Source organism: Anopheles coluzzii, chromosome 2 (assembly GCF_943734685.1).
Source record: "Anopheles coluzzii chromosome 2, AcolN3, whole genome shotgun sequence".
Taxonomy (NCBI): Eukaryota; Metazoa; Arthropoda; class Insecta; order Diptera; family Culicidae; genus Anopheles; species Anopheles coluzzii.
In genome coordinates, this window is record NC_064670.1 from 50,780,438 (window position 1) to 50,806,385 (window position 25,948).

Sequence of the window (25,948 nt, forward strand, 5' to 3'; positions counted from 1 at the left end):
TAAAAGCGGGTCTGCCAATACCGGAGAATGGTACCGGGATACCGATCGTAGGAAGGGGGTTTGGGGAGGAAATGGCAAAAAAAGAAAACTAATTATTCGCCGATAAATTGCCCCGGGGCAAATTAAGATGCAGTGCAGCAGTAGTTACCCGACGGGTTAATGAAATCAGTTCTCCGGAACGAGCCGGTGAAATGACTCAACTTCAGTTCGCGTTCTCCTCTCACCCTGATGTGTTCTACAAACCGGTGCAACCCGTGAGCGACGGCAACCTTCGCGTGTTGGCGTTCGCTTTCGTTGCGGCTAGAATAGATTCCCTACTTCCTCTTTCCGCCAACGTCTTCATCTCTTCGCATCTGGTTTCTGCTTACGGTTTCCCCCCGATACGGTCGTATGCAAATAGTGCCCCGGTCGGTGTGTGCATGCTAGCAATTTACAATTGCATTTACCGCATCACCTCGGGACTAAATAGGAATCGTTGGTGCAAGCCGAAGCACTTCGAACGGGGTGAGCACTGGGGAATTAGATTAGAATGTTGTTGTAACTTTCCATCTTCCGGACCAAATCGGGTCAAACACGGCCGGCCGGTCAAACACTCGGCTTGATTCGGTCGAATCGCGTGCCGTGGTTCTAGCTTAAGCAGGGGGGTTAATTTCGCCTAATACGCTAGCCAGGATTACGTAATGGTTGTGACACTGGGATGAGGGAAACAGAACTGGGAATTAGTTGCGAACATACTGGGCAGTTTAATTGTGGCTACATTATTTTGGAGTGTCATTTTGGGTCGAAGAGAGGTTGGAGTAAAGTAGCGTTTAATTTGTGGCAAGACTCATTAACAGTCATCGTTCTGGTTTGTTGCTGCGTAGCGGATAGTTTGTGTTTGAATTCATTGCAGTATCTGTGATGAAAACAAACAATCGGTGGAATCAAATAGGACGGTTCGTATTTCCGGAACAATTTCGACCTTGCGCCCACTAAAAACAAGCACGAAAACACATACCATTTACCCTTTAACACGAGGTTGAAATTGGGCGTTGAAATTGTTATAGAAAACCTCCGCCCATATTACTTGGCTCGGGGAGTAATTAATGCTAATAGCTACGACGGGTTTGATTTTTTCTTACCTTACCCTCGTGCTAACCCACGCCACAACCACACCACCAACTGGGGTTCGCACTGACCACCGTCGGAAAGAAGAAAGGTCAGCTGTTCGGTTCAATTCAACCTAAAAGCCATAGCACGCTAAACGACTCGGTTAAGGGTACTTTAGCAGCGAAACAACGAAGGTCAGCACGCCATTCCGGTGGATTGGATGGCCATCGTGTGCCGTTTGAAAGTGCGAAGTAATTAACGAAAGAATTCCCGGCACGGTTGGGTTTATGCCGTGCGGCAAGAATCGTGGACACAACATCGCGTTTACAGCTATCACATAATAGCCGTTCCATCGTACAGCTTAGCAGCTTGATACTGATGTGGGAAAACAGTCTGTTGAAAGTGGTGTTTAGGTTGTGATTTTTTACCATGTTTTTGCGTAACATTTCTTTAGATACGGCACAAAGTGAAAATCCAGCAATCTGCTTCCGAAGTGCATGTGCAGATGCAGTAACGCATAAAAGTATTTTTAAATTAATTGCTTTCTTTAAAAGCTCGCGAACTAGCTGTATTAACTTTTTGGGTTTCACTTTATTACTCGGAAGCCTTTTTATTTGGTTCTTCTTCCGTTTTAGAACCATTCGGTCCTAGCTTATTGGTTGGTGTTGTAAAAGTTCTGCACATTTTTAAATTACTGCCTACTACCAAGGAACCACGATAATTTCTTGGGACAGGGAAGTAAGATTTTTTTGTTGGGATAGATAACATTATACTATCTTTATAGTATTTCCAATATTTTAATACCATCTGGTACTCTATGCAATTAGCCTATATCAGGTGGTTCAGTTATTTGCTTAGTTTTCCCTGTCCACAAGCAGTTAACAGAGCGATTCAAGAGGAGTAACAAGAAGCACCGTCGAATCAAAGAACAGTTGAGTATGATGAAGTCGTTGCTGAGATTCTCTAGTTTCGCTTGCGTACCTTCCTAGGCTAAAATAGCTCGGATGGCTTTCTCGGCGCTGGCCCGATTTCTGCACCGTTTAACACTCTTAATTAATTTCGTAAGAAAATTCATTACAAGTTATTAACGACTGTCCGAGAGAGGTAGACGAAACAGCTATCTTGTGGCGAACGGTTAGAAAGATTATCATAGAATCTGCCGGTGTTGAGACGCAATTGCTGGAACTTGATTGTGTCCTCACTCGGTTCCTTGCTGGATGGGTTTTAATAGTAGTGTAGACTCGCTTCCAAGAATTTTCAGGAAACTTACGAGAGAGACAAATTACGAAGTGAACACAGAAAATTCTCTTAATCCGCTGTTGATTATTTCATTAGCGTGCGGAGAATGGGAAAGGCGCTATCAGTTCGGGTTGCGTTCCCGGAGTAATTTTGTTTGTAGAATTTCATTCAATCGTTAACATTTGCTAGAAAGATTAGTCATCAGAAATTGTTTTTGCCTTTAATAAAAACAAGTTTATTATGTTATCTCCTAGTTTTAACTACAATGTAAAGTTTCGCTGTAAAATTTACTAAACTTCCTCGATTACACAGTACTGTCGTCCCACAGATTAGAGAGAGAGAGAGAAAGTTGACTGTAGAATCACTGTTTGAAATGTATAGGAAACAAATCAGTAAAAACAAATGGCAAAGTAGTTTCTAACTGCTATCAAATACTTCAAGAAAGAAAGCTGTATGCATGCATTAGTTTTGCCCATCCAGCTGAAAGATCAACTTTTATTAGCAACCAAACGAAGAATTGATAACGATAACGATGATTGTATCACTTGTTCCTTCTTTTTTAACGCTACCTGTTTGAATACACATTTAAAACAAGGATGGCGTATGCCGAGTTTTAGAAGGTGGATCATTGACTGTAAATGAGACTACCATTGTTAGGTCCTCATGATTCATACGAATATAATCGTTTTCTTACATTTGTTTGATTAAGTGCCATGATAGCACATGTACATTCCTCATTGATTAAACTTATAAATCTTACATCCTGTGACATCAAGCCTTAGTCCAGTTGCTGGAGGAAAAGCAAACAATACGTCATCACTAACAAATCGATTCCAAAGAAATATAGGAAACAATTCCAAAGAATATCGTCTATAAATAAAAGGGCATATGCAACTGATATTGTTATGTATGTACTAGGGCGTGGCATTGCTTACGATATTAGCAGTATATGTGAGATGTAAAAAGGTCGCAGGGCGAAAAAACATTCTGGTTGCACGTGCGATAAATATTTTGAGGATGATGTTCTGTTGTGTTATGACCAAATGGAAACATATTTATTTCCAGATAATGAAACTAGTCATGAAAGTAGCTTTCCAAATAACACACAACTAACAACACACAAATAATACAACAAAACAAAACTCACAAATATCAATAACAACTCATTGGACGGACCATGATTGTGCAAAATATGCAATTTACCTATAAAATGGGATAATAAACAGATGTTTTAAAGAAAGAGAGGGAAAAATCAATGGAAACTACTGCTTACTTCTAAAAACGTGCAAGAAGTGAACTAGTCTTCAACTATATGTATATAAACATGTATCTAATTGTTGTTCTTTTTTTACTGTTATATGATTCGTGGTAACAATTTTTTATAGGATGTTCATGTTTTGTTTTTGTCTACAATAATCCAATCTGGGTGCCAATCCTTCGAAAAGCTGCAGAACAATGTTACGGTGTAAAGAGTCGAATATTATTGCCGGCAATAAATCTTTCACTTGCATCATACGATGAAATATCCTCAGCTGTCAGCAAAACATAACTGATGGAATAATACAATCGATTGCGAAGTGTTCTTTTTCGTACTCAGCTTTATCTGTTTGAGTTCTGTTCGTTCGCAGACGGGCATACTGTATGGTCTGTCTGTTCTCATCTTCTATCAACATTGTGCTGCATTTATGTTTTTGTCATGTAGTTAGCTTTTTACAGCTTTTCTTCAACAAACGCGCACATTCCCACGAAGAAATGTCATGCGGGAAACACGGTGCACAACCGACAAGCACGTTCGTTAGTCGGAACGGTAGTTGATTTTCTTTTTTTTATTATTTTCGAGCGAAACTGACCAAAAATGTGCTCGAGGGTTGGAAATTTAATTTCACAAAAACAACGATGTTGGGAAAATGTGTCCTGCCCTAAGGCAAGCTCAGCTACGCCAAAGTGTGCAGGTTTTCCGTAGTGGGAGATGTGGTGGATGGTTTGATAACGGGAAAATCTCCCGATTGTGTCGTAGCGGCCCAACGGCCTACACGAGTTTGGCAGTGTGTGTTCTGTTGGGAGTAAGTGCAATGATATAACCGCAATTCTGAACAATCCCACGTAGTCAAGAAGGGCTGGCCTCAGGTGGCCAGTTCCGAGTGCTAGGACAGGGGATTTAATGAAATGAAAATTGAAAATGATTGATTTTTCTTTCGTACCTCCTCGAAGGTCTCGTTTGCTTGCCATGTTTCCGTTGAACCGTTCCATTTTCCGGCAATTGCGGTTCAGTACAGTACTGTACAAATTGGACTGTGGGACGTTCATCGATCGTTTACTATGCAGGTTGAAAAGTATGTGGTAGTTTTCCGTTGTTAAGAACGATGTTTGTGTACATTATGACGGCAAACTAGCAGTGGAACTATATAAAATTGCATTTGAATTAAATTGAAATATGAGGGCATGATTGGGCTGGGTAGTAAGAAGAACGACGATGACAAAGAGTGAGGAAATATTAACTTAAATATGAGGTACGAACACAAATCATCATCTTGTACCGGCATTTTTACTTTTAGTGGGGGGAAAGAGTTTATAATTTGTAAACAATTTGTCAACTCCAACTTCTAGCATACACAATGTTGGTTTATGGAATATAATTTTTTAGTATTATGCATATCACAAAGAATGGGATGCATACATATTGAGTAATGTGACTTTATTTACTCTTTGTTTGTAAACCTGTGGGCAGCTGAAGCTATAATTGAATGTCTAATAAAAAACGATAGACATCCAATGGTCTAGCTCTTCATACAAATACTTTATCCTTACTGGTGGTTTTATATTATTTCACTCCGTTCAAACCATATCATCTAACCCAAGGCATCATTAATCAATGTTTTTTTTTTATGTTGTTGCGATAAAGCAAATCGTACAAAAGACTGTTCTATCGATCTGGCTCGTAAATTACAATTTCGCTCGAAATCGTTTTCTTAAGCGATAAATTACATTTTCACCAAACAGGCCGCTCGTTCTGCGCTTCATTACCGAAAACCATTTTGTTTGGCGTGCGGCCGGATGTTTGGGTGGGAAGCACCTTTTTGCGGCGCGATACCTTGGCAGTACGCAAACGCATTCCCGGATCCATTTCCGGCGAAAATACGGTTTGATGACTTTCAAAACACGAAATAAAACTATACCTGAAGCGTGTTTGTAAATCCGTGACGAAAAGTTTCCTTGCAAGGAAGAAGTACCGAACCGCCGTCTGGTTGTTTGTGTGTGCTCGTTTTGTTATTGCCAATTTTGTTCATTACTTAACTTTTCCTAAATTACCTACCGCAAGGCCGGCAAGAGGGCAAACGATGGATAGCTTTTTGATAATGACTTTACACTGAGAATGGGAAGTGGCACAAATCGAAAAAGAAAACCATTAATGCCATCGGAATGGAATGGTATACGGTTTCAAAAAATAAAATATTTTATATATTTTGAATACAGTTATTGTATCGACTATCTTTCATAAAGATAGCTATTATCGTTTCATTTATTTAGTAAACTAACATGTTTTTATGAGCGATTTGTGTCTTGCTTTCTAGATTCGATATAAATAAGATGCTCGCAGTAACAGAACTATGGTCCCGGTGTATCCATAACATTACAAATGCCAACAAGCTTGCAGCTTCCCACGTGCATCCGGCGAGCAAATTTTATGGTAACGATTAATAAGTTTACGGCCCATTTCCAGTCCATTAAAAGTATGCCCTCCGAATTTCTTCGGCTCTTCTCAAGCATAGTTTGGCTGCATCTAAGCTAACCAATTTGAGACTAATTAAATTTGCACACCTGAATGCATCGCACGACTTGACGAATGATGCACCCGGCAGGGGTGATTTGCCTCAGTAGCGAGGTGTAAGGCACCTATTCGCCTTTGAAAAGATTTATTTACACCGCCAACGATGCTCAGTTGAGTGCCTCCAAGTGGTTAGGGAGTCGGTACATTCATCGAATAAATGGTACGACAAAGGTCATTGCACTGTAACTGGTGTAATGCAACTGCGACTGGTATGCACCATTTTCCACTTCAATCCTGCCGCAGGTATTTAAACCCAGTATTGAAACGAGCTTGTAACAATTTAGTCGGTCAAATGCCAGGTGTGTATAGCTTAAATAGCTCACAAATGCGCGGCAAGGAGCAGGAGGTTTCAGCATTCGCAAAATCATACATGAAAACATGTGAAAGGGTGCACTGGCAGTGCAGTTTTTGTGAATAAAAATAGAATGGTGATGCAGCAAATGCATTTCAGTGGCATTTGCATTTATACATGTTGTATTTTTTTTTGCACAGTATTCGGTGTGCGCAAAGGAAGGATGCGTATGGGAACATTACCATTACCGCCCTTGCTTGCTTACTTGCGCTCATTAAACAGGAAAGGCTATTTAAAGACAAGTGGTCAACTCGACGACTAAATGAGGAACAGTGTGCCGTTTTGATGACTTTTGGAATGTTGCATTGCACTGGGGCAGAGGGTTGATGATACAATTTAATTAAAATGTAACGAACAGTTGGCAATTTCCTTACCCGGCAGCTGTTTCTCATAAGATTAACTCGTGCCAGGCGGTGGTTGATTTCACGAGGATCCTGTTTATTTGTGGATGAAGCGAAACATACTATTTCCTGTTTGCCTTTTGAATTTCCGACGAATGTATCGTTTGTGAAGTAAATAGTTATTTCTAATCAAATATGTTAAGCAATATGCATGATGTGTGAATTATACTGTTGAAAGTGCGGATCAATCACCGTGATGAAAGGATTAAAAAAATAATCGATCGAACGTGAAGCGTAGAACACCACGGTGCTTCGTTTTTCTAACATAAAATAATATCATCCATACGAAAATATAAGGCATTTTTGCCTCACATCTATCTTTTCGCTCAAGTATCCAGAGCCGAGGTTATCTCACTTATCAATCTTCTGTTGCGGCTTGACGGCTGTTGCAACACGTTGCAGACTCGCATCGTATGTAAGCTTGTGTCTGCTATCGCTGTCCCGGCTAGCGACGTTGAGTATTTTTAGAAGTGCATTAATATATCAATGGGATACGATACCGTCGTTGGTGCGTTGAGTGTCGTGTCAACCTTCTACCGAGCCCGGGGGACCATTATTGAGTCTCAAAAGCATCAATATTCTGCCTCGATCTAGCTGCCCGATGCTGTCAAATGATTCCTCGAAGCAGGGAAGAGTTTCCTTTTTTGGCTGCTTCCGAAAGCTAGAGTGAATGATATACTACTGGTGATGTCGGTGTGTGGCGTGCATTTTTGTTTATTATTTATGAGCGTTTCGAAATATGATCGATAGCTTGCTTACGCTGAACATGTGCAAAATAGTGCAGAGTGGTCGGATGAACAGCATCCATGCGATATTATTTGCATAACTAGATGTTCATGCAAACTGTAAAGCTGCTCTTTTTTGGTTGTAAAATGATTTTGTTTTTCGTTTCTCCGCGTGTATAACGTGGGACGTCCCTTTGCCATCGATGCGTGAAAATAAGGAGACAGAACGATCGCGGGGGTTTCAAGTTCGAAATTAAGGGGCGGAAAAATGGCAAACTGGGTGGATTATAGGGATACTAGTTCAATGAAAGGTTTAATGAGCGCAGGCAGTAATTCAGTAGCTTGCCTTCACGGGGGTTACAAGGTTAACATAATTTTTCTCAAGAAAATATACTATAAACATAAAATAAAATAAAACATCAATTCAAACAATATTACAAATGGTAATACATTCAAAAGTTATTTTCATAACATTATGAAATAGTCCAAAAATCCACTAACCTAATAAACTTTTAGTTAAAGTTGTGTGCATGCTCTGTGTGAACTGCCGCATCAGCTGCTGATTAATGTCACCGTAAATCTGATGACGCTTACTTGGCAAACGAATACGCGAATGCGCAAGTGTGCCATTTCAAAGACGGAAAAATAAACAAATCTTTCACTGAAATCACACAAGCCGGTATGGCGTGCATTTTTCGCCCGCCAGTAATGAGCATTTGCATTAATCAGACACGTCCTTAGACAGCCGTCACTGAGTGAGACGTGTGTGTGTGTGTGTACGTGGTTTCCACTAGCGATTGAAGATTGACACGCAAACCCAACCGCCCTTTCAAGACGCTACGCATTCTTCGCAGAGTTAAACGGGAAGAGGGTATGGTTGTGCTGGTCCGGACGGTTCGGATGCCTTGCCGACGGATGGAATTTATTTTAATTTATTCATAATCTCTTTTAATTAAATTATGTCAGTTTAATTGGTCGAACCAAAATGAATTTCCTGTTGCGTGGTGCCCGTTGGACCGGGAGCAAGCAATGGAGGTGCAAGCTGACGATATATTTGTAAACTATTCATGTCTTCGTTCATGTTGCTGTCGCTGTGGATGGTTGTGTATGTGAGTGTGTGGGAGCGCATAAGAGTGATGGCCCCGTCTAGGCGAGGCAACTGCACACGATTCGTTGCAGTTTTTGGCGCATTATCCGTAGCGTCTTGAAGTAAAACTATCGCTCCATTCCCATCACGGATTGCAGCAGGCGGCAACAGGCATGTTTACAAGTTAAGACATATTTCACGGTACGCCGAGCTTCGAGAGCAAAAGAAAGAGTACATTTTTCGGACGTGTCGTATCCGAGCGGCAGTACTTGGTTGGTTTGGACCGCGCGAACGGGTTGCTGTCGTTTGGTTTGGAGTGAAAATCGAAAAATTAATGACCCATCGTTTTGGTAGGTCGTTGCGCGTAATTAATCAGCGCCAGACGGACAGGCAGTCTAGGCTCCAGTTTGTGCCTGTAGAGCGGTTTGCTAATCGCAGCACTGACGACCCGTCGATGACGGTAGTGGCGATGGTAATGATGATGTCATCGAGGGGAGAGTGTCCAAATTATTGATGAGTATGCTATTTAAATATGGTATCATTGGCATTAAAAGCTGTTGGAGGATTAGTTTGCTTGTTGATTTTAAATTAGTTCTTTTTTAAGCTACATGCTGCTGGTCGTGGAGGCTGGTAATCCTGAAAAAAGACGATGTCATTGATAGATAAAAAACATGCCATTAGTATGTTAAGATTACAACCCATACAGATTACAACCGACATAAGCTAAACAGTAAAGCGTTTATCAAAATTGGGCACATTTAAGGTCGTATTAAGACGTGTTAACAAAGAACGGCTCAGATGAGCTTGTCTCACCTCGCAGATGTGTTTTCCGATTTTCGCATTTTACAGTACAATGGTCATTGTTGAGAGTTAATTTGAAGCAGGGATTTTTTTTTAATAAAAGAACGTCTCGTTTCGGGACTACTGCTCACGTACGTTACATGGTCTGTGAAGTTGAAAGCTTTACTCGACGTCAAAAGAAAAAAAAAACGCCTGTGTGCGTGTGTGTCTGTGTGCTGTAGAAGTCCTAATTTTTACTCCCAGGATGTAAGAGGCGGCATAAATGGACTCAAGTATCCCTTCAAAATAAGAAGCTGGAAGGATGGTCACGTTGCTCGTGGGAAAAGTGCCTTTACGAAGCCGGAAATGTTCTCGGGATAGCTTCAGACTGTTTTCAACGATGCACGATGGAAACGTACAGATGCCATGGTGACTTATCGTTGCTGAAGCTAACGTCGGTGCGTATGTGATTGCAAAGTGTTTAAAGAATAAGCGAACGGTTTCTGCTGCTTGAGACGATCATACTTCACAATGGACGAATTTCACACATCAGCTAGCCTCGTAATGAACTCACCGGGAAAGAACCTTTTACCGGTTGAATGGGCGACCAAAATGCGTCTCTTCTCGTATCTCGTTTCCCGAACGGCAATGTTCATGATCGTACTGTTGCGCTGGGGGACAAGCTAGCTGGACCATGCTATCAATCGTTCGAACAACACTGAACTATACGGGATGTATCCAATGCCGTTAGAAGCGACCGAAATGTTCGTTGCCTTATCGTTGGCTTTATAGAAACCGGAATGGCTAATATGCATTGTTGATACATTGAATTGAGGGATGATAAATAGAATAATCGTATCGTTATCTTATTGATCGTTTGTGACAGATGTGTGTGTATAAAGATTATTTAATTTAAAAATCTGTCATTTAAGATTGTACCGGCTCATGTTTTAGTGTTTGAGCTAAACAGGTAGTTTAAATATGTTTGACTATAGAATATTGAACATTCTGACGTTTGAAAACAAATTTGGTACAATAATTCTACTCATTTGTTTGATATGTTCTTTAGACCTTTTTAGGAACGCAGACCACTTCGCTTTGAACATACCTTTGCCGCGGCCCACATCCATTGAGGGCATACATTGTGTACACTTAATTCAAAGTTTTTGATGATCAATATGTTTAAATATTATTCTAGACATGCCCGTAGAAAATTTGATCTGATTTGTGGGAAAAAATGCACAATATGTATTGTAATAAGCTTTTCTTAAAAACTAATTATTTTCGCGAACCACTTTTGTTAACGCCACGGATTGCAGGTTGGATACCACTGTTTTAGACCACCCTTTGAGGAAATTGAACATCTTAAAATACTGCTCAACTTATTTTCATTCTAGTAAAGCATTAAAATGTCATGTTTTTCTTGCATTAAACGTTGTGCATTTCTATCAACAAAATGCAACCGACAAATGGTACCCATAAGTATAATCCCCAGTTATGATTTGTGTTATATGTCACCTTTTTAACCTTTTCAACAGTCAATCCTAATATTTCACAAACATATGAATTGTACAGAAGAACTTTTGGGTGGATGTCCGGTTTGAACATCAAGTATGGGAGAGCTAAAAAAAGCCGGTAAAACAAAAAGAAAAGCCAAACAAATTGTTTTCTTGTGAAAGGCTCGTAGAAGGTTGGGGAGCAATTTTATTTGACCGATATCAAATCATTCCGGTTCAACACGAACACTAGTGGAAACGTCAAGCGTTTTTATATCCCTACCTCATGCAATAAAACTTATACCGACCGTGCGCTCGGTGTAAGTGGATAATGCGCATTTTGACTTTCATTTCCCGATTCTCGGCTCTCGTTTTCCGTGGCAGTCAATGTTTTTCCTTTTCAGTCGGACTCGAGGTAGACGGAAAGGGACTATGATGGCCATGAAAAAGCTAAGGCCATCGAAAGCAACGAACTACGAGCGTGGTGTTAGCGAGGCCAGAGATTGGGAGTAAAAATAGAAAATCAATTGATTTTCGATAGCGTTGTGCCGGCAGTCCATCGTACGTTAGGGAAGATAATTGTATTTTCTTTCGCTTCGCTCACGATCCATCTGCTTCCATCAGTCCATCGCAGCCAATGAGGAGCTACTTTCCTGGCAAGGAGGATAAATGGGCACCACGTGCGTGGGCTAGGACAAGGCAGCTAGAAACGGAAGCTCTAGCGTTACGGAGTTCGAATTTCGGCCGGTTGTCAAGCGGAAAAGTCGTCTTAGCCAACATGTCAATTTTGGTTTCTTCGATTACCTGTTTGGCCACGGGGATGAAAGCGCTTCCTTTCGGCGTTTTGGATGGGTGAAGCGTATCGATGGCGAAACGGACCAGAACAATCTGATCCGGTTGCAACAGACTGTTTCAATATTTTTACGTCAGCAAAGCAAAAAAAAAGACCTTTGATATTTTTTCTTCAAATTAAAAGAAAATGTGTGATATTCCTTCTGCTCTTATCCGAAAGTCTTCCTTATGCAACTAGTAGCGAAAAAGCATGCTGTCCATGCCAGGTACGAACGATTGCACTTCAAAGGAGAGTAAATTTACATTTCCCAAGAAAAGAGATCGACTTTGATGTTCTGCTATATGGAGAAATGCATTTCTCAATGCCCTGGTGCTTCATCTTATTAGGGGACACTGAAACATCAACTCTTTCTGCCCATTATGCGTGCTACGAGTTGTAGTAAGTTCTGTTAACTGCACATTCACAGGTTCTCTTTATCCTTGTGCTAACGGTACGTTCCGAACATAAAGAAAAGTGACCGAATGAAGAAAAGTGTCTTCTATTCCAATGCATTTGACTCACTCCCATGTTTGTGTGTGTAAGTGTGTGAGTGCGATGTGGGTTATGTTCGATTCCTTTGAGCTTTTATTGTCATAACCGGTAGCAATATCAAAGTGTCTGGCTGTGTTGTGTGCTTACACAGAGTGGCAGTATCTTTTTCTTGAACTTTCCATTATTCGATTTTGCTTTTCCGTCTGCACTAACAAATCACTCTCCAGGATGTGTTGCAAAAAAAAAGAAGCAAAACGCCGGAATAGCATTGACAAAGCGGGCGAAAAGATTGGTTCCGGGCGGGCCCGATTATCCGGAAGAAATGAAACGGAAATGTCTGCCAAGCGGAAAACCGTTTCTTCCTCAGTTTGCTCTGTCTCATTTTGCAAGACAGATAACTCCACACGTCCAAATGTAGGAAAGTATAGAAAGTCCCATAAACTAAGTGAAAGTCAAGTTTTACCGAAAGCTGTTCAGACATTGGAAAATGCCATTACGATACAAACAAATACTGACGATCACTCGGATATGCTTAAAATTGGTCGGTGAGGAAATTATTCCCGTTTCAGTGAGCTTTGCCTAGCTGACAGGTTTATTTGGCCTGCGAACCGAATCGTAAGATTGTCGCATAATAGAAGCACTAAATTATGGAAAGAGTCCTGTAAAGAATAATGAGTAGCAGAGGGACATTATTTTGTTCATGATGGATTCCGCACGAATAGAAGCAGAAGAACACATAGGGTGCTTTTTTAAAGCGCACAGAGATTGGTTGTATAATTTTTAGCTGTGAAATAGACTCATACTATAAACGTTGCGGGAAACGGGTTCTTGACGCTAGTAAATTTAACAATTTCGTCACGGTACGCTATCGTAGTGGATTGTTTTCCTTTCCTTTTTGCTTGTCTACCATCCAATATCAGCGAATGGTGTAGATCACGTCGTAAAAACTTCCACTGTATCATTTCGTTGACCTTGTGGGAAAGAATGCCACGTTCGGCTGCCGATATTTTAGCCAAAATAGTCGTAAAACTTTTCAAGGCCTTCGAACCTTGGCATTTCAGAACACGGGAAATGAATTGACTACATCCCGAACCCCGTCCCGAAAAGAAGAAAGCGCACTGAAGCTCTTGACCCAGATTTTTTGCACTCCAGCATCGATCGTTACCGTAGTGCGGTACTTGTTTTTGGTTTTAAGTGTGTTTGTGTGTGTGTGTGAGTAACCGTTGCCGGGAATCTGTGCCAAAAACTTTACGGTTGGTGGTGTTTTTTTTATATTTTTTTCCTTTTTATTCTTTTAGCTTGTTCCTTCACCGAATGTCCGAGCCAGTATCAAGAATAGAATGTATGGGGCGTTGAAAGGGGTGTGGTTGAATCACAAGAAGAAAGAAAGAGCCATTACCCGCAGAAAGAGCTAGATTCGAAGTTCTGGCGAAAATAACTCAAGTGTCGACGTCGTGTCGACAGGCGGGCAGCATGCGATGTGTTTTATTTGCAGCGATTGATTGTAGAGAATAATACAAAACTCTGAAGAGTGAACAAACACTGCAAAATAAAGAGCCGTGGGGTGAGAGAAGGTAAAAATAGTACAGAAAATTGGGTTAGACGTTGATTTGCTGTACGACAGGCACTCGTTGTGTGAAATGATCAAGCGATCGAAACGATCGATTTGTTCCAAATGGAATGTTTGTTAAAATATGATAATAAAACATATGTTGTTTCGTGCCACAAATTGTTGAAGCAAGGTGACAGCTTTTATTATAATATTTAAACAGGGTTTTTGTTTCAAAACGATGTGTACTATACGACAATTGAAATGAAATAGCTGGTTGCTTTTTATTTATTTATTTTAGCACCTTTGGCTGATGAGCTTCATTTGTACCGCTAAAGTAACATCTGTATTTTGAAAAATAGCCTTTTTAGTCTAAGAAATTCGTAATAATTCATAGACTAGTTTAAACAAAAAACCACCTGATATTGTGCAACGATCAAGCATGATCGTATCACATGAGCATAGACGGCTGTAACTAAGTAAGCATTTCTCGAAAGGAACATGTTGCAACTAAGTAGTGTCTGACACGAAATGCAAATTGAAAATAAATGTTTAAATTACATAAATACTTTAGGCAATCGTAGTAACGGTCGCAATCTCAGAAATAACAAAAAAACACAATTTGCAGATAAAGTATCGATCCTCGAAACATAGCGACATTTTAATAAAGTAGTAACATATCCAAACACTAAGACGTATAGCATAAACACTAATACGATTACGAATATAAGGATATTTTAATGAATATCGCAAAAAATAAACCAATTGAAATTCAGCATTCACTTCAAACGGTAACGCTGTAACTCGTGTAGGATTGCTTCCTTCTTCGCTATCAAAGTACCTGTAAGCCTGTGCGAAGGCAATCGGACTTTGAAATTTATTTCGAAGTCCAGAAGGGCTTCTTTAATGTACCTGACAATAACACTAAACTCAGTAAACTAGCAAATGATACCTACTTATTTGATTTCTACAGAGAAACTTAAATCATCAAGCATTGATTGATTCCCCAACGAAACAACCTTCCTCAGTGTCAGCTCATGTTTCGCCCTATGTGACTGATAGAAAAAGAGATTGCTTTGAGAAGATTATCTAGATTCAAAGAATGATTATCAGCTCATTATGTGTCGTGGTAGACGCTAGACGCCTACCAGCGGCACTTTTGTGTCCTTTTCTGGCTTTGCGCTCAACCAACTACCCATCCACTTATCCTGTACCGAAGTAAGGAAAATAAGGTCTATTATCTGCCGGGTCGCATTGGACGCCCATCCGCGGATAATCACATTACTACTGCGGGCGATATTACGCCCACAGAGCTTAATTTCTCGGTTCCATCCTACCGTACGAACTGTGCGTTAGAGGCACACGGCGATAAGGGCCACCGTATACAGGATGAGGTGTATCCGAGCCACAGGTAATTCGTTTTTAATTGCACGGTGCGTTTACGGTGCGTAATGAAGGGCGTTCGTTCGTGCGTGCGTACTAGTGGGGTTGTACGACGGGCACGAACGCAAAAAAGTGCCCAACAACGTCCCAAGGCACAGCGGAAAGGGTCGGGACAACGAGTGTTGATACGGTCTGGTGATATAATTTGGATTCCATCGATAATCCGCTCATCATCGGCGCAACTTTAACATCATTAATTACACATCCACCATGATGTGTCTAGATGGTCTCACACCAAACAAATTCTCAAACCTAGGTGCTTGTTCGTTTCGTACGTGTTCATTTTACTGGTTGCTGTTGTTGGATGTTTGGGTGAGAAACATTTGTGTATCCGAAAGTGTGTTGTTTTCACATGCGTTGGGAACCATTCATTGACCCTGATACAGGGTGCGGTGCACGTGTTCGATCATCATCGAAACCATCGGCAATCGCATTTTAATGGCAACATCGATGATGGACTTCGATCACCCCCCCGCAAATGCGGCACGCGAAAGTGCAATTTTCCATTGAAGTCCGCTGTGGGAGGTCAGCTTATCGATTGTCGTGACCTGTTCGTACACTACAGCGAAACAATCATTCCACCCAACTTGACTGGCGTTGAAATGCGCTTCTAAAGATTCGCGCAGTGCATTGTTTGCGATGTGGTGTCTTGTTTGCTCGTTCATCGTAGCGTTGCCTTAGTCTCTAATGTACTGGAAAAAAAGAGGCAAAGCAATTTGTATCTAGATAGAGATTCGTACCAATGGAGCGAGGAATTGCTCAACAAGAACGTGCATCGGCTTCCATCAATACCTTTGGCTAAAGTACAGGGTTTGTGGTTTCCCGAGGCAATCAAGAAAGAGTGAATCTTTTGTTTAAACCGCGGTTGGCTCTCGGGGGTAGAAATGCGTTGAACTTTGTGCTTCGGCCAGAGAGTAGAAGCACAAAGAATGGTAAGAGAATGCAATCAGTGGGTTTATCGCTCTTTCAGTGCTGAAGAAATTCCTTCATTGCCCTCCGATAGCCGTTAGCATGCTAACGGGGTGAGAACTATTTAAAGGAATTTAAAGCGACATTCATGTTGCTGCAATAAAGCTGCTAAATCATTTCTTAACATAATTAAAATGTAGTAGATTTTCTTCCGCAAGAAAAGTGTTTAATTACTTTGCAGAAATATGTACTTCATCCTGTTAAAATTTAATACTCGTCTGAATTGCTGCTTCAGCAGAATTGCGACAACCGGCACGCTGAGTTTGCTGCAATATAGTAGGCTAGGCTCTTGAAATGTCAGTCATTCGTTACGGTTTGAAGTGCCCTCGCGTATAGAACCAAAAAGGCCAAAGAGGGTGAGCAAATTTGAACGAAAATGTCCGCTCCGGAGTTAGCGTGGCAAGTGGTCCGGGACATTGGTGTGCACCAGCTCCGGCACGGCAATGTGGGCGGTGCTATCGACAGCTTCACCGAAGCATCGCCGAGAGTGTCTGAAGACGATGAGTCGATGGTGGTGTTGAAGACCCGGGCACAGTTGAAGTATTGCGAGGCTCTCCCGGCACTGGAAACCATTCGTAATGCTCGAAAATATCCGGGAAATTTGTTGCACTGCCGGGCGCTGTACGAAACGGGCGATCTGGAGGGGCATTTGCTTGCGTCGGCAAACGGACGACGCCACCAGCATCCGGCCGGTGGTCATCGTCAGCAGGACTTTACCGATGAGGTAGACCTCGCTCTATCCACCTTCGATTGTACGCTGGGCGACCGGGCCGGTGCCTCGCTGCTCGAGTATCAGCATCAGTTTCCAGCGATAGTGGCAGAGCAGCGGGAGCTCCGTCAGCGGTCGGCTGATCGTCCCCGTTGGAAGATTCTTGCCGAGGCGGGTGAGTGTGATGTGATCAGTTTGCTGGAAACGGTGCGCAAGGAGCCACCGTTGCGGGAGCAAGTGCGACGGCAGAAAAACAAGCAAATTCTTGGCCAAATTCATCTTGGCCGTGGATGGGAGGATTTGATGTTTATTGAAGAGTTGCTGCTATCGGGCCGACACGGGCCGGTTGTCCAGTTACCACAAACGCGACAAAGCTCCCGTGCGATGGCTCAGCTGGTGGACGAATGCTACACGAAAGTATCGGGCCGGGTTCGGCTTTCCCAGGCCTGTTTTCCAATGTACAGCCAGCGGCACGGTCGCTTTGGACCGCAGACGAACCATCGGCGGGAGGTCCATGAAATTGATGAGCTGCTCAAGTTCCGGTACCGTGCGTACCGTGCAGTGTACAACCAATTCGATCGCATGTACGAGCTACGCGAGCAAGGCAAGACAAAGGAGCTACTGCGGTACGGCGGAGATGTGTTGGACGGTTTCTTCAAGACCACAACGGTGCGGGTACTCCCCGAGAAGGGCAAACTGGTGCGAGAGGTGTGCAATCTGATCGGTTTGACCATTCTGGACGGGTTGCGTATCCCTCCCAGGTTGATGGATGCCCCACCGGACCGTCGCTTGATGCTGTTGTTTGCCGTTCCGCCGGCAAAAGAAACGCTGGTGGTCGCCCCTGTATTTGGCGACATTTCCACTTACCGAGACCCAACTGAGCCTGATCATGACTACTTAAGCTACAAGTAGGTGGGGATGGCTTGTTTTTGCTTTATAAAGCACGGGAAACGAGCCTTAAAAATCCATATGGTGATGTGTATTCTTGGGTTTGTTTTTTTACTCTATGTTTCCTCGCAGGATTAAGGTTGCCGAGCTGGAACGGCGCTATCAGCGCGTTCAGTATCCCATCGAGCACTGCCTCATCGACTACCAGATGGCAAGGCAGCATCTGCTCAACGGATGGCTGGACGATGTGAAAGTGATGGGTAATCGGATGATCGACGAAGCGATCGCTTGCGGGAGCCACTTGTGGCAGCTTATTGGACTGCTCACCATCGCCCAAGCCTTCTGTGCTCAGAATAATCTCGAGCAGCTGGCCGTGCAGTTGCGGGCGGCGGCCAAGCTCGTGCAAAGTCGTCTGCCCGACGAGCGGATTGCTTTTTTCGTCGAAGTATCGCAGAAGCTAAACCGGGATTTGCTAATGAAAAAGCTGGCCCATTCCCTCGAACTGGAAAGTACGCTGTTGGCTTAGTGTACGGAGGTGCTATGGTTTGAACCAACTTTGCCGTGTTACTCCTAACCACCATGGGTGCTGCGCGGCTTTAGAGTTCCTTTCATGGGTCTTTATGTTCCAACAACAGCGATACGATCCTTTAAAATACTGAAAAACAAATCCACAAAAAACAAAGCAAAAACAGCCACCCAACCATTACACGGCAGATGAACTGTTTTCGGAAGGTACGTTTGGTGTGGCCATTTATCATAGTTTAATGCAACGTTACGATTCTGCTTTTGAGTTTCTTTCGGTTGACTGAAAAAATTGGTGTATCGGTGAATAAATTTCATTATTTGTGACTGTCAGGGATTCTGGTGTTTTCCTTTTCATTGTGATGGCACCTTGTTCCCCATTCAATGGGGAAAGTTTGAGGACAATACGGTGATGTGGGGGTTCCGTGTCGAAACATTTCTACAGTTGTTTGTCGCTATACCGTTTTGTGTCGCTGCTGGTGTAACCATTACTGCACCATGGTGAAAGTTTTGTTTCCCACATCCGAATTACAAACAGTGGAACGAACGGAGGGAGCTAGTGGGCCCTAGTCGAAAAAAACGGTGAGAAATATTTACCACCAGGGACTCTCCAACTCGATGATTAGCAGTACCTGAGCGGCAAAAATGGTTACGAAGAAAAGCAGCAAAGCCGAAAAAAAAGTAATTTAAAATTTTAACGAAACCAACATGCAGCAGGAAATGGGAGAAAAAATAACGCGGCGAGCGAGTTTATGATCCCTACCCGTGGAGTAAGAGTAAATTTTACTGCACTGGTTTCCGGACCGGAAAAGCGCACACGAAACGTTTCAAAACGTAGGGAGGTGAGACTTTAGGTTTCAAAATTGAAACGTGCATAGTGCCACAGGAAGTGGCAGAGAGACGAAACAATGGAGGAAATTACAAAAAAGGGTGGAACATAAAACCACCATAATGCTGCTTTGTGCTGCGCTTTACGCCAAATCCAGTTATGCAGCGGTTTTGCACAGTGTTCCTACACCTATTCTTTAGATTGTGGTAAAGGAACGTACATGTTGGCTTCCAGAACAGGTTAAACAACCAGTATGAATGTTATTTTTGTGCGTTCAATCTATCAAAGTGTTAAATGTGTAAAATAAATCAGCTCTACTTGAAATTTTAACAATATCGTAAAAGGGCAATTGAACCAGTTTTGATTTATGACGTTATAGTCAGCAACATAATGGCACATTTTAAATGAAACTGGAGAACGCTAACGTGCACAGGTATGGGATCCCTCATCATTGTGTGTGATGGAAGGATTTTGGGGGAGGATGTAATGAGCAACATTTGCATGCATTTCGATTTAAGCGAATGATTTATGTGGCGCGGGTTTTGTGTGGTGTACCCTTTTCAACTGATTTATCGCCATCGGTATCAAGCAACTGGAAACGCATCGATAAACTTGTTGGCAATGAGCATTAGCAATAAAAAAACAACAGTTTCACTGTTTAAATTTGTTAAAAAAATCAGGTTTTATGATTGCAGTTTGTGTGTTAGGTTTAGGTAGTTTTCGCTGCTTATGTATGTCTGAATTTAATTGGGTAAACCTGAAAGGAGTTTCGATGCCCTCTAGTATTCCCTCACTCAATCTTCAATAATTATCAATCAATAAGCTTGATTGAATTTCTATACCACTTACTTCACACATTATGAAGTGAGTTTCAATTACTTCGACTTGATGCCTGTAACCAACAGCTTGCAAGCCGACCATGTTCTATGTGCGGTGCAACTCGTACAGTCATTAGTAAATGAAACTGGCAAAACTTTAAAATATGCTGAAACATAGCTGAATCACTTAATTGAATCTTCATTATGATTGGAGAAAAGGGCTACCTTACACGCAACTTTGGTCTTCGGTAGTTTACTGAAAACTGTACAGTTGACTGGTGCCGGGTGCAGGAATAAATCGGGAATCGGATTATACGTATCAAATGGGGAAAGTTTTCTGTTTACCCTTACACCAGATCGATGATGATCAAGTGTGTAGCATTCCCCTGCATCAGCTTGTTTGTCCAGTTAACAACTCACATGAAGCGAAAGTTTATGGAAAACTTTCCCCCCGAGTATGGTTGATCGTTGCCTGAAGGGTACTTAGAGCTACTTGCAGGTAAAGCCTTCTACCCACTCCGAAACTATTGATTGATAATTTACACCATGTTGTACATTCGGTTGATTTAGGCTAGGAGGAAACGGGTTTGTTAAATGCTTTGAGTTTGTTTACTCCATACATCCATGCGTAGACGAGTGGGAAGCATTTACCGGAACCCCTGTGTGGAAATTGTGTTTTATCTTATTGCTTGTTTTTCCATTTCATTTCAGATGGCACCGATCAATCTAACGCAACAGCTCAGGACGCGCATCGGACGGACGACATGGACGCAGCGACCCATTTCAATCTGAAGTTGTCAGGTCACGCATAGTCAGCGCCCGTCCCGTCCCGTACGACATCCCGACACCTACATTCGAACAGGGCAATCAATCATTTTAAACCTGTGACCCAACACGCCGAAACCATTCGGATCCGGGGATGGACCGAGTCCGGGAGCGTGTGTAGCGCGGCGGATTAAATCATTTCTCGGTGTGGCGTCCCTTCAGTAATCAAGTTCTACAAACAGGGGTCGTAAAAATTCCACATACTCTCACACACACGCACACGCACACGCTGGATCTGGACTAAAGGGGGTTCGGGTTGACTTGTACAAGCTCGAAGCTGAAACCGATTGACGGCAATAAATGTCCAGCCATGCCTGTCGGTGACAGAACCTGCGTCAAAGTTGTGGCTTCGCTCGTGACCCTGGTCGATGGATGTCATCGGTGGAGTGGTTTTTCCGTATCGTCCGGTACGTTCAGCGGTTTGTGGCTGGGACAGTAATTAGCTTAGAAAACTGTCTGCGTTAGAGTGCTCGAAAGAAAGGGGACGAGAAAGAGTACATGTGTGGCTGTGTGTCAGTGTGCGTCTGTGAATATGTTTAAGAGAAAATGACTTATGAAGGGTTAGCTCGCAGAATGGAAATAGAGTGGCATTGAAGGAAGTAAAAGAAGGTCTCCATACATATCAGCAGTAGAAACAGAAAGAGAGAAGAAAGAAAGTGAGTGTGTGTAAGGTTAATGAAACCGTGGGTAGAAGGAGTAGTTACGTACATTGTTGCGTATCCTAACGATTTTCTACGGGAAAAAGCCGTTGGAAAGATGAAACGATTGAGCGCTGAACTGAGCTGGAAGTGTAACTATTTGTTTGCATTGTGTAATGCGTGTGACGGTGTGAAACATAAAGCAGCACTCCTTACTACACATGTGTGTATATGGATACGCTAATTGGTTCCCTGCTGGTAGATGACATTGGTGTGGCCCGACAGCGACAGCAGGTGCGTATAGCTGAACAATCACACACAGTGTGGTCAGCCGGGATCGTTACCGAGCGTAGCGGGTTTGATCAACAAATACCGAGCACGACATCGTCAACGATTTTGGCCACGGTGGTAGGTGGCAGTGCAACGGTGGGCCTTGAGCCGGGGAGCAGCATTCCGACACCGTTCGCAGTGTTGCTGGCGCACAATCAGACAACCGGTGACCATGGCTTCGGCCACGGATTCACCGGGGATGGTGGGGACGCAGGGGGCAGTGGCAGCGGCGAGGCCATCGTCGGTCCGGCGGCTTCGATCGGCATCGGTGGGTCGCTCGGTGTGCCACTCGCCGGCGGTACGACGGTAGCGACGATCGTGTCCTCGACGCTAGCGAACGCGACCCTGTCCGAGCACGAGCTGGACCTGGACACGATCCGCAAGGTGATCATCTGCATCGTACTGTTAGCTGTGATATTTGGCACGATCGTCGGCAACATACTGGTGTGTGTGGCCGTGTGTCTGGTGCGGAAACTGAGACGTCCCTGCAACTATCTGCTCGTGTCCCTGGCCGTGTCGGACCTGTGCGTCGCTTGCCTAGTGATGCCACCGGCGTTGATGTACGAAGTGCTGGGCGAGTGGAACTTTGGGCGCGTGTTCTGTGATATCTGGGTGTCGTTTGATGTGCTGTCCTGTACCGCTTCCATCCTTAACCTGTGCGCCATCTCCGTCGATCGGTACTGGGCCATCACGAAACCGCTCGAGTACGGTGTGAAGCGTACGCCCCGGCGAATGATGCTCTGCGTGGCGCTGGTGTGGTTGGCCGCGGCCTGCATATCCCTGCCGCCATTGCTCATCCTCGGCAACAAGCACACGATCGGTGAAGGTCCCGACCAGCGGCCTTTCTGTGCCGTGTGTGAGGATGTCGGGTATCAGATTTACGCCACACTCGGATCTTTCTACATTCCGCTCGCCGTGATGCTGTTTGTTTACTATCAAATATTTCGTGCCGCCCGGCGAATAGTGAAGGACGAGAAGCGAGCACAGACACGGCTCGAGAACAGTTTAGCGGTCGATAAAACGAGCACTACCACCGCTACGACAACGACGACGACCACGTCCATGAGCTTGAAACCACCGGACTCGATCGTTCCGGCGATGAGTGTTGGCGGCGGTTCTCCTCATCAGAAGAAGCTCCGGTTTCAGCTGGCCAAGGAGCGGAAGGCATCGACCACGCTCGGTATCATCATGTCGGCGTTCACGATCTGCTGGCTACCCTTCTTCATACTGGCGCTGGTGCGGCCGCTCATGGACGATGACTACCCGACACTGTCGTCGTTCTTTCTGTGGCTCGGGTATGCCAACTCGCTGCTCAATCCCATCATCTACGCCACGCTGAACCGCGACTTCCGGAAGCCGTTCCAGGAGATCCTGTACTTCCGCTGCTCCAACCTGAACATCCTGATGCGGGAGGACTTCTATCACAGCCAGTACGGTGAGCCAGGGTCGCAGCGGTTCGTGCTCGAGAACGAAGGGCAGCACACGGCGCGGGAAAGCTTTCTCTAACTCCGGTTTGGTTTTGTTTGTTTAACAGCGCGGGTCGATTGTTCCTCGTAACAGTGCTATCATTCATACCAGGATGATGCTTTTGGCCTATCACTAATATTGTATTCTGGTACGAAGGAAGAAGTCTGATGCAGCCGGTTCTATGCAATTCGTACAGCCATAGTAGTATTAAATGTTTCACTAGCACCGATTGTCATATGTTTGAAGACGAATTAATACAATTATCGCCTTCAGCAGTTCCCCGAGATAATCGAGTACTTACTAGGTTTCCGTGAGACAATTGGTTGGTTGCACTTGTTGGGAAATTATTAAATTAATAATTACTCACCGCCACATGCACAGATCCGATGAAAAATAGAGAGAGAGAGATGGAGAGAGAGAGAAAGTAAAAAGAAAGCACACGTTAAATATGCTACAAACATAATAAAAAAAGCACAAACCACACAAGCCGATACAATCACGCAGTCTACATAGATGGTATGGTAATCATAACAATCCAAAACATTCGTATTAGCCGTTCAACGCAAGCATTAGGCTTTGTCGTTGAGGTATAAACACAATGCATCTTTGTACTTTCAAGGGACTGCAAAAAGCTCACGTTAAGGGTGGAAGGCGGAAAATAGGCGCCAAGTCAAAAATAAGTTACTAGAGGGCATGTAAACGTAGCAAAAAACTGTTAGATTAGTTTTGTTAGTAGTAGATTCTCGAATCTACGGCTAATGTACTAGAAAGGCGATGTCGGGTGATTCTGTCATAAATCCAAGTATAATTATGCTAGATCTCAAAAGTACGAGCTTTAGTGTTTATAAAAACGAAACGTAATTAGTTGAATGGCGTGAGAAATATGGCTTAAAAAATCCCCGTTGAGTTTAGCAAATCTAGTTTTGGTTAATGTTTTTAGAGCCAATTCGTTTATTAATTTGTCTCTATGAGTCGGTTTTACAGTAGGAACGGAAATGAGCAGAACATAAGACTTTAATGCGAACAATTACTATACCGTAAGAATTCTGACCGTATCTTAAGGGTTTAGAGAAGGATATTTGAAGAATTTACTCGTCAAACGAAATGAACTCTTTTAGCATGTAAACTATAGTGTCTAGGTGTGATCGTTTGTCGATGAGGAGGATATGCAAGGTCAAGGTGATACACCAAGGCATAATTTCCGTAGGCTCTAATTGAACGGTGTGCGTTATACTGACCGTCAAGGCGTACACCAACCGCTCATATGTCGCACACCCCTGCGATAGTCGTCGACACATCGGATAAATGTGTTTATTTTCGTTATTGATTTGTATGTGTATTACTGTACGGGAAGGACATAGGACTGCATAACTGCAGACTCACACCGTCAAAAACACAGACACACAAATACATTCGTAAACCTACAGGAACAAAAATGCAGGTGTATCAAAACGAATCTTTCAATACACACAGAAATAAAAAAAAAATACCACATCACCTTAGACAGAGCGTAATGCTTCATTATTTGAACGGTAGGTGTAAAGATAACTCGATCGTGCATGCGATGCGTATTACAACTATTTACAATTCAGCTCTCTAAACTACCAGCTAAGCATAGCAGCGGGCATGTGTCTATGCGTGCACAGAATCGATTATTTACAAGCAGAGCATGAGTTGTTGCGTTGGTTTTGGACTATTTTATTGTTTTATTTTTCTATCGATAATTGAATCTCTACTACAGGTCGTATTTATAGCAAAGCAAAACAAAAATGGACACCGACTTTACTCTAAGATGAAGCGTGACTTGAACCGGAACGCTACTCGTATACCTTAACTGAGCTTTTTGGGGAATCTGTTATCGAAACACTAGATTATACGAGAAAGATCGTGAAGCTCAAATGGAATCATTTCTCAAAATCAATTCTTGATAAATGTGCTTCAGTAGGGAAATAATGTTATGATATTAAAGGGGAGATGAAAAAAAGAAAACCGAATACAATACTTCAACAAGGTAAAACGGTGAAAGTATTCCAACCGACCCACTAACGGGTGGGTTGTCTATAGTAGCAAATGTATTTGAAACAAAAGTCTGGTTGATTTTATACTGAACTCTATAAACGCTCCTATTGCTACGACGATGTAATGAATGAAAAAGGTAAATAAATATCAACTAGAAGTCTAACTAAATGGATGAACGAAGAAAAGGAGTAAGCTGAAATGTGGAATCTAAAACAAAAAACAAACTGCTAAAAATACTCCTGCCAAAAATGGGCACGAAAGGAGGGCACATAAAATAAACCTAAAACAAAATGATTTGTAGCTGACGAATGTGTTGGGAGTGGTGCATTTGATTTAAATATATTTTAAATAAATTGAAAGAATTAGCCGACTATACAGGTAAGATATTTTTGATGATAAAGTTATACGAGATGATTGAGCTCCATGTCAATCCTGTAACTATCTGTGTGCAGTTTGGCAGTGTGTGCAAGCTGTAACTTAAATTCATTTTGCATAAAGTTGAGTGAATGTTTCATACCACGTGATGATACCGTGATGCCGCACGGAACACTCTGGTCCGGGCTTGACTCTTAAGGATGGTATGAAATTGGATGCTTAAATGGAAATTAATATATCATAAT

General features: G+C 42.8%; 2 protein-coding genes across 3 annotated transcripts in view; both read left to right on the forward strand.

Moving 5' to 3' along the window:
- LOC120950566 (5-hydroxytryptamine receptor 1-like) overlaps positions 1–25,637 on the forward strand; it is a 48,947-nt gene extending 23,310 nt beyond the window's left edge. For both annotated transcript variants that reach the window (XM_040368701.2, XM_040368702.2), the window contains exon 3: positions 20,761–25,637. In XM_040368701.2, the coding sequence (XP_040224635.1) occupies positions 21,744–23,348 (1,605 nt within the window). In that variant the 5' untranslated portion in view covers positions 20,761–21,743 and the 3' untranslated portion in view covers positions 23,349–25,637. The remainder of the gene's footprint in view (positions 1–20,760) is intronic.
- LOC120950565 (uncharacterized) lies at positions 16,467–18,735 on the forward strand. Its single transcript, XM_040368699.2, has 2 exons — positions 16,467–17,900; positions 18,013–18,735. The coding sequence occupies exons 1-2, from the start codon at positions 16,660–16,662 to the stop codon at positions 18,404–18,406; spliced, it is 1,635 nt and encodes a 544-aa protein (XP_040224633.2). The 5' UTR covers positions 16,467–16,659; the 3' UTR covers positions 18,407–18,735.
- Positions 25,638–25,948: the final 311 nt, after the last annotated feature.

Coding starts and splice junctions, on each gene's coding strand:
- LOC120950565 (XM_040368699.2), top strand. CDS start 16,660: ATGTCCGCTCCGGAGTTAGCGTGGCAAGTGGTCCGGGACATTGGTGTG. Junction 17,901..18,012: donor CATGACTACTTAAGCTACAA/GTAGGTGGGGAT, acceptor GTTTCCTCGCAG/GATTAAGGTTGCCGAGCTGG.